Source organism: Centropristis striata, chromosome 3 (genome assembly GCF_030273125.1).
Source record: "Centropristis striata isolate RG_2023a ecotype Rhode Island chromosome 3, C.striata_1.0, whole genome shotgun sequence".
Lineage (NCBI taxonomy): Eukaryota > Metazoa > Chordata > Actinopteri > Perciformes > Serranidae > Centropristis > Centropristis striata.
In genome coordinates this window covers 17417897-17427410 of record NC_081519.1, presented here as the reverse complement: position 1 = coordinate 17427410, position 9514 = coordinate 17417897, and the positions used below count along the sequence as shown (strand labels likewise).

At 39.2% G+C, this 9514-nt stretch overlaps 1 protein-coding gene and 1 non-coding gene across 3 annotated transcripts in view; one reads left to right on the top strand and one right to left on the bottom strand.

Annotated features, from left to right (window-relative positions):
• Window positions 1-9514, bottom strand: part of fgd5a (FYVE, RhoGEF and PH domain containing 5a) — a 44789-nt gene continuing 35275 nt past the window's right edge. The window contains exons 14-21 of one of the 2 annotated variants that reach the window (XM_059329489.1): window positions 9380-9459; window positions 9113-9209; window positions 7768-7905; window positions 7286-7388; window positions 7035-7171; window positions 3325-3453; window positions 2806-2960; window positions 1-1596 (exon numbers count right to left, since the gene is read on the bottom strand). In XM_059329489.1, coding sequence (XP_059185472.1) covers window positions 1560-1596; window positions 2806-2960; window positions 3325-3453; window positions 7035-7171; window positions 7286-7388; window positions 7768-7905; window positions 9113-9209; window positions 9380-9459 — 876 coding nt within the window. In that variant the 3' untranslated portion in view covers window positions 1-1559. The remainder of the gene's footprint in view (window positions 1597-2805; window positions 2961-3324; window positions 3454-7034; window positions 7172-7285; window positions 7389-7767; window positions 7906-9112; window positions 9210-9379; window positions 9460-9514) is intronic. The other variant, XM_059329490.1, reaches the window with a different exon arrangement.
• Window positions 6420-6491, top strand: trnae-cuc (transfer RNA glutamic acid (anticodon CUC)). Its single transcript has one exon. It is a non-coding gene; the product is annotated as a tRNA-Glu (tRNA).

The following is a 9514-nucleotide window of genomic DNA, read 5'->3' as shown; positions in this document are numbered from 1 at the left end:
TTAAGTAAACTTTTAAAAGAGTTTATTTTTATATGTATCTATATACATAAACATTTACAATGCACTATATGCAAGAGGTACAATCCATAATAACACTATAGATATGGCACATAAGAAACCAGTAGAAAAGCTGAACAGTACTTGATGAACACATGTGTGCTTTAGAAATAATGCAGTTTGATAGGTGAAAAACCAGATGTGGTACAGCAGATGATGCCATTAGGTAGGTTATTTAAGAGAAACTATGGATTATGTTAGAACAGTAGAAAAGTGTGAAGCTCCAGTGTCACTACTGCTGAAGACATGAGCGGCTCAGATGAATCTTAATCCTGGCAGTTTATAGGTAGTATGACAATGGCTTTTTTTGTCAGCTGTTTCCATTAGGTGTGATTTTATCCAGCATTGTATATACAGCATGAAAAAGGCATTAATAAAAATGGCACAATAGTATATTCTTATGTTACTGGACTGTAACAGAACTGTTCAAAATACTACAAGGTAAAAGTATATAAGAATAGATAAAAAGCTAATGTTATCAAGCTCTCTTCTGGAGATGTGACAGTAGTACAGTACTTTGATAATATAAAGACGAACAAGGAGTACAATTTCATTTCAGGCACATTCATCATCAACTGTAAATTGCACAGCATTCAAATGGAAGAAATCAATTGGCACTTCAGAACGGTATGACAGTTTTTTTTTTTTCCAAATTCAAATACAAAGTCTCTTTCAAAGTGTTCATCCTTAGATACACTGTTGTCATGCTGAGGGTCATTCCATAGCTTTGCAGATTCAATATAATAGTAACACTGTGTAAAACTCCACAAGAAATATGATGTACACACACTGGGATGATTAAAATGACCTCTTACTCTGAACATCTTGTACTGCAACACCATTTCTATACAAACATATCCTAATAATAAGTTCACTTCAATATCTGCAGTGTATATTTCACAATATATATTTAGATTATCTCTCTAAAACGCTGACCAATATTTTCCCCTTTACCAGCTGCTAATACTACTATGGAGCAAAGTTTGTTTGTCATTTTATACCGAACACAGATAAAAATGAAGGGTATGACGTTCTCCTGTGGAATCAAAAGAGCGTTTTAATAATCCAATGGAACCTCAGATAAAATACAACAAAAATACAGCAAAGCTGAAAGAGTTGTCTTTTTTTGTGTGGGAAGGTCATTGTAAAAAGGTGAAACAGAGAGATGCAGTACTTGATGTATCCAAGCTGCTCCTAGAAAGTGAAGGCTCCTGTGAACTTAACTGCATTGGGAACCAAAGAGTTTTCATATGATACATCATACTCCAACATAATGATCCCACTTCTCCTTTCCACTTGGTGTCATCTTCCATTTTCACCTTTCTACCACCGGGTAGCAGCCTTGTCTGAGTTTTTATTGGGAATTAAATTGTCACATAATATTCCAGAACAGGTTGGATGTGATGGTCTGAGTTCAGAAGCAGCAGGTAGCTATGTTGTGCTCCACAGAGGAGTTCTAGCAGTCACAGACAGCAGGGCGTGTTCATTGAACTGAGCAGGTGCTATAAAACAGTAGCCTCCTCCATGGCGTTGACCCATCTGAAACACAAGAAATAGACTTGCTTAACACAGTCATTTATGGAAAACTTAAAAGTGTCACGCCTTAGATTTTTCACAACAAAGTCACTTTACTAGCCCCTGACTACTGTTTTGAGCAAGGGAGGATCTCATAAAAAGATACTACTGGTTGCACTATGAGAAATGAAGGATCTGGTGTTTTTGGAGCTTGACCCACACTAAGATTTAGAGTTCAGGATAACTCCACCTCTGGGTCTGAAACATGAAGCCAATGTGGAAGTACCTTAAACTTTCATTCTTTCTAATGATCAGCAGGGGGCGACTCTGCTGGTTGCAAAAAGAAGTCTGATTGTATGAAAGTCAGTAGAAAACTGGCCTAAAAATCGCTAATATATGTGTACATGTATGAAAAATATGCACTCAACACAACTTTGAACTCTTCCTTTGACAAGGAAAACTGATCCAGATGAATTGTCCATATCCCTTTTGTTAATTGGTGCATTTTATTAAGGTCAGATTAAGTTGACTGAGATATACAAAGCCAGTGCACTTCAATAAATGTTCTGTCATCTTGATAGGTTACTGGCAGTATAGGAATGCTGCAAAAAGCCACGTACTCATCAAAACGGTGCAAGGCCTTCACTTGATGTCATCATCTTTCACAGATACAGACTTTAATGCTGTCAGATTCGCATGCTTTACTATAATCTCAGCAATATAGTGCCCATATACAGAAAGAATAAACAAGTAAAACATACAGCAGACATGACAGCATGGAATCAAACATAGCAGTGTTTTGACTCCAGAAAAACTGGGTTAACTAACACTTATTGAGGCATTCTCTCTATGACTTGGGACAGCAATCTTACATACCTATACAGGTCATATAGGGGGGTGAGGAAAGCACAGAATGGTATGCACAGCGCAGTTAATCCTTGCTGCCTGTCAGTTACACATAGCCCCCTTACATACACACTGGTGGTCTAGTGGCAAGGATTTGGCACTCTCATTGCTGCGACCTGGGTTCGATTCCTGGTCAGGGAATGTGATTTTAATTGCAGTTACAGCTCCAGTACAGATACAAATGCCATTATTTATAAGCTTTCTTCCTCAGGCTCTGTGCACAAACTCTTTTTATTCTTTCTTTCGACTCAACATACCTCTAACCCACTAATTAATTAAAACTATTGGTACAGCCCTCATATCAACGTGAACAACCACCGTGCTGACCTGCGTGCAGTGTGTGGATCGTCAGCCCTGAAGGTGTAGTACAGGGTTTTCTTGTGGTAGAGATGAAACACGTTGCTGCTTTCCTCTCCCTCTGGCCTCTCAGTAAGCTTGACAGTGAAGCCCTGCAGAGGTAGACTCTCTGAAGCCACTTTATCCTGAAGGAACCAAAGCAAAGACATCAGACACAGGCATACAAGTTAAAAACACCAATCTTGCTGTCAAGAGCAATATGTGAATAACAAGAATTTCATGCGTCAAGAAGAACAAAGCAGTGCAACACTTGTCAAGAGAAACAGAGAGAGCACAGAGAATCCTGCTATTAGTCACATAAAGTGTTTTTGCCCAAGAGGAAAGGTTGAAGTGTGGAAATGTCAGTGTTAAATAGGTCTGTACTGCTTCGGCCAGATGTGAAGAAGAAAAAGGAAAGACAAGGTTGTGAGGAAATGCCTCTGAGATTGAGAGATCATGAGAGTGTGTGAGAGTTTTGGGGCTGGTGTGGGAGACTCTGTGCCCCCTCACCTCACGGTCTGTGAAGGTGTAGAGCACCTTGTCTTTGAGGAGGAACCATAGCCGCTTCCACTTCCTCTTGCTCTTCTTCCGGCGCTGCAGGCTGCCACTCATGGTGGAGCCCTCCACAGTAAGCGATACCTGATGAAATGTGCAACATATTAGATACACATGAACCAAGATTAATGCAGATATAATATAATGTAACTACAAAATGACCAAAATAAATTTCTACTTAAGAAGCAGGATTACATTCCTGCTTTTTGTCTAGCCCCTGATGATGGAACTGAAGATGAGAGAGGCAGATAGTGAACCCTACTGGCAGCTGTTTTACACTGCACACCAGTGTATCAGCTGTCATACATGGCTGATATTCCAGCACCCAGCACAACAGGTCCCTGGTGGTCTAGTAGTTAGATTTTGGTGCTCTTGCCGCCGTGGCCCGTGTTCGAACAGCCTTTAGTTAATTGGGGCCAGTTGATTAAAAAAACATTGACAACCAGTACTACAATAGGCAATGATGTGTTGAAAGTAAGCATGTTAATGATCGAAACAAAACCCTGAGGCTAAAACAGCCATCACTGGTCTCGCCTTAAAAGTCAATCAGGCCCCATATAGGGCTTTGTGATATGAATTATGGCCAAAAATGCTGTTTGGCACTACACACCAGAATATGTTTTTTTGACTTTTGTCCTCCATAATCTAATGAGTCTATCCTTGAGTACAAGTGGAAATTTGTACCACATTTGAAGAATTTTCCTCACAATGTTCCTGAGATATCACATTCACAAATATGGGACAGACACAAGGTCATACTATAGTGAGATTGACTTTTGATCACCAATTAGTTAATCCGAACAAACAACCTGACTACATAATGCCTCCTGCAGCAGCTGTTGTGGAGGAAGAGAAATATATGCAATAGACATTTTTATATAGTTTTGATGATATACATATAGTTATAGTTAAATCTAGAATTGATAATAAAAATATCTAATTACATTTTTATGCAGGATTGCATTCATTTCCTGTTTTGTTTTCCAGCACATGAATATAGGAATGATACACTAACCTACCCCATAGTGACCTCTTCTGGCAACTGTTTTGCAATACACACCAGCATCTGCAGCATATCAACTGTCATATACTATATGCCAGCAATTCCCCTTCACAAGCCTGACTACATCTTACAGCTCCCTGGTGATCTAGCGGCTAGGATTCGGCGATCTCACCGCCGCGGGAACAATATTTAGTTAATAGGTTTCATCCGACTAAAAACCTGCAACATACACTACTTAATAGACAACTATGTTAATACCTAATAAATAGGTTCCATCTGGCTAAAAACCTGTAAAATACAGTACTAAATAGGTAATGAGTGTGTTTTCATTCAAACAAACACCAAAGTCAAATCACATGTCAAAAGACTCACCCAAACATCTATCTTGAACATATGTAGGGCTGGGTGATATGGCCAAAATAGTCTCTCCAGATATAGGTCAATTCATATCTCAATAACAATATCTCATAACAATCTGTTTTTTTCTGGTAATTTAATAACTAAATTGTGTATATAAAATAATCACGTGGTAAAGCTTATTTTGTATGCTTCAACCCCATGTTAGCAAAGCAGTGCCTCCATGCTTATTATTGCCAAAATGCATTTATATGCCTCTGGCAGTCAGCTAAGTTTCAGTGTACATCCATGTCTATCCAGACTTATATATAGAGACGGCAGTAGACAAAACTTATATATGGATGTTGCTGCAAAGAAGCCACAAATTCTCAAGCATGGATGCTTCGCACACATCTTGAACCAGGCAGCACAGAAGCTCTACACATTGGCCGTCATTTATCAAACGAGCGTAGAGACCAGCGTTTGTATCTCACCAATCACATCATAAGAACGGTCGGACGTTGTTAAATGTGGTGGCTCGAAACAAGCGTCATTTAAATACCACGCCCTAATATATATCCGATTCAGAAGGCTCACACCAAGAGTATGACACCGAAGAAAAAGAGGACTTTTTTTTCATTAATAACAACAGGAGCGAAATACACACTTTACAGAAATTTGGAGGTTTATTATATACTCAAACAAGTTCACTGAATATTTTACATTTGGACCACAGACTTAAATTTTCCAATTTTTTTTGGTTGCAGCCAGGAGGTAAACAATGTTTTAAATTAAGTTTTAATCCCAAATGAAGAGGAATTTCTCAGAGGCAGAAAGTGAAACGCTGACATCCAACAGCTGCAACAGAACAAAATGGTTTTGTTTGGCAGCATAAAAAGTGAAAAGGAAGGAAATTAGTGCCGCTGTCAGCAGAGTAGCAGACCATTCAACTCCCAATGACGTTGGAATAGCCGATTTAATTTATACATTGTGATATATAAAGCCTAATAGCCTATATAATATCAAAATATTATTATTATTATTATGATGGAGAGATATTATTCACTTCTTAACATTTAGTAAGAATTCTTTCCCAGAGGGAGGTGTGGCAGCGCTGATCAGAAATGTTTCTGTTCGGGCGGTGGAGGGGACGCTGACGCACCAGTGTCCGAGCCGGAACGGTAAATAGCAGAAGACAACAACATTTAATAGCTTCAGCTAGTATTCTGGTTAAAGAATTTCACGGTTGCAGGGTGTATTTAACCTTAATGATGTTTTAATGATAATAATATAGTCTAAACATGTTTTGGTTTGTCACCATTAAAAAACAAAACATGACAGTGTTTTATCAGCTCCAGGCATCGATACTATAGTCTAAGATCAGTTCTCCGACTCAGACGTGTGGATTTCACGCTGACTCAAATTTGCGTACATGAGCTGAGAGCAGACGTGAGATCTGATCATACCCTCCGCTCACATCCAAATTGATAAATGCCGAGCCTTGCGTAGAAATGATTGTATGCCCACTTTATGCTCACTTTCTGTCGTATGCTCGTTTGATAAATGAGGGCCCCTGACCACAGTTTCAGAGGCAGAGAGAGTTAGATAGTGACCCCTATTGGCAGCTGTTGTGCATTACACACCAGCATCTGTAGTGTTCCAGCTGTCATACATGCCACAAATACCAGTATACAAACTGGTCACACACAGCTCCCTGGTGGTCTAGTGGCTAGGATTCGGCGCTCTCACCGCCGCGGCCCGGGTTCGATTCCCGGTCAGGGAACAATCTTTATTCAGGCTATTTAATTGTAAACCTATGACTTAATGGCTAAGTTCACAGTAGGTACTTTTCCCTCTAGTGAGCCGCTTTGGATATGGTTGAGGAGGCGATTTTGTGCATGCGTGATTCATTTGCAGACTGGTGCAAACTGGACACTGAGAGCTTAACAGCTCCTGTTCTGCTGACTGCAGCTGGGAGAGACTGCTGCGGGAGGACTTGGCCGCTTGTGAGTGTTTAAGGAGGCCAAGGGGAACTAACTAGTGGGCGTAGCCAAAACACTCAGCCACTTTCCAAAAAATACTGAATGGAAACCCACCTAATGATAATAATGTGTTGCAATTAAGCATGTTTTCGTTGAAAATAAGCTCTAAAGCAAAATGGAATCCTACTTGCCTCACTTAAATGTATACCTTAGCGATTTGTACAATGAGGAGTAGAACTGCAGTTAGCATAGATTGTGACTGGGCGTGTAAAATGCCATATTTAGAAGCTTGTCAATGAATCGTTTGAACTGAAAAAGAGGTACAGATTGTCAGTGTGGTTCACCTGGTTGAGTGAAATGGTGCTCTTCCTGCTCTTCCACAAACTCGGAGGCTGCAGGCTCTGGAAGACAGCAGAGAGGGGACGGCTTGCCCGGTGAGTCCGAGGGCTGGAATTACCGCACGCCCCAGACACGCTGCCACCTGCAGACACACACAGTAATATATTGGAGAAAAGGATTCCAACCAAGATATTTGTCTTTCTGCCGTACTCCCTTAACACTGAGACACTTCTTCATACACAAAGCTGAGATTCACCTCTTTTCCTGAGCTCGGCATAGCAGTGGTCACACACTTTTGCCACCCTGTCTTTGAGGTACTTCAGTGGGTATCTGTTCCTGGAACAAGTGCGGCACACCACCTGCTCAGAGAGACAAAGATTTACATACCACAGAAACATAGATTTACATATCACATAGACATAGATGGGCAATCTTTGACTTTCTGACACTTGATAATTGCCACAAAAGGAGAAAAAACCGAGTGCAACATTTGTAATTTATGTAATTTGTTTAGTCACATTATAATTGATTCATTTAATAATTTATGGAGATTAAATGAAAAAAATGTGTATAATACGTAATTGGATACATTTAAATGTACTTTATTTTAGTACCTCAAGTCCGGTTAAGTAATCCCATAAAACGTGATATCCAGTACAGTGAAACATCTACTGTCATATACTGTAGGTGAACAATAACGAGTCACAGCACTTTTTTTTGTAGCTCTGTATATCTGACCTTGCCGCAGGCGTTGCAGTGGTGTCGTCTCAGCGTGAGGCTGAAGTCAGAGGTACAGTTCATGCACATCATCACATGAGAAACTGGCACCAGTACAGGAGCAGCCTCACCCAGGGCCATCCACAACTTCTCACGGGCCTGTGAATACATACAATAGATTTTATAGGGAAATGCCCGCTCACCACCTATTCATTTTGTATTGTCATTTTGTTATGTGAAAACATCACATAGAAGAAATATGCGGTAACAATACAACAGTTTAAATTGAGAAATACATACATTGCACAGTATAGCTGCAACAATTAGTTGACTTATTGATCAATAGAATTGTTTTTTGGATTTTTTTTCTTTTAATCGTTAAAGTGTATTTGCAAAAATGACAGAAAATCCAGTTTGTGCTTAGTTAGTGCTTTTTCTCTATTGTGAATAAAACTAAACTGAATATCTTTGGGTTTTGAAATGACAAAACACAAGATTTTAAGACATCAGTTTGACTGGGATGTACACTTTTCAGCATTTTCTGACACTTTTGGATCAAACGAATAATCAAGAAAATAATCAGTCTAATAATCAGTTTAATCAATAGGGAAAATAATCGTTAGTTTCAAGCCTATTACACAGAAACACACACACTAAACTTGCTCAGACATCAAATTAAACACAAATAAAACTAAATATTTCCCTACATTTTTTACAATTGCCTTTCAGGTAAAGCCTACATTTCCAGCTCTCATGTTGTTCATGTATGGCTCCCAGAGCTAAACCAAGTCCTGCTCTCAGCAATGAAAGTAAGTCTTACTAGACTGATACAGCCCAAAACTTCTTTATCTACATTTTCAATAATGATGGAGCTCTTCCAACAAAGTGTAATAGCTCCTTTAGGTTGGAGAAGTCCAAAAGTTTAGTCTGTTTCAATGTTTGTATGAAGTCCTCCAGATATCTCCGACGCACACAGAGTATGACATTTAAAGGGACTTTGGTATTAAACATCTGTGACAAACATTTTAAGGCATCCTTCCAGAAGTTTTAAATCTTTGGACATTCTCCGTGATGGTGAAATAGTGTTCCTTTCTTGTTTAAATATTTAGAAAAAACATCTGGAATATGACTGGACATGATAAAATGTGAAGAGTTATGGCAAATTTATATTACAGTAATTCAAACCTGGTATTTATTGTCTGTTTATGCAATTCTAAACAAGCCACATTCCACTCAGTCATCAATGTCTTCTTGTATATCCATTTTTCAAGTATGTAGTTTGCCTAGTCATGCTGCTGTAAAATGTTATGAGCCAACCTTGATTAAAAACCGAGTAAAGATTATTGTTAAGAAAGACTCTTATTACCTCACTGCAGGGTCCACCAAACGTACAGAGTCCTGCAGCATGGTCTGCTATGGCTCGACTCAATGTGTGAAACCAGTCCTCCCTCTCTCCAACTGAACTGCAGAGAGAAACAGAAAAACAATCACACCCAATAATTCTGAAAGGGTTTAGATTTAATAGATTTCATGTATAAAAATTAATAGTTTTGAACTACAGGAGTATACCAAGAGGGAAAGTGATAAACAAATTCATACATTAATTTCAAGGTCTTGGCAGTCAGATGCTCACCTGGCTGAGAGTGTAATAGTGATGTCAGACACGTCAATCTTTAGACAGTTCAGCACGTTGTCTAGGACAGGTTTGCTCACCTGTGTGCGTGTGTGTGTGAGGGGGGAAAACATCACAGTTTAGGCAGAAGTAAAG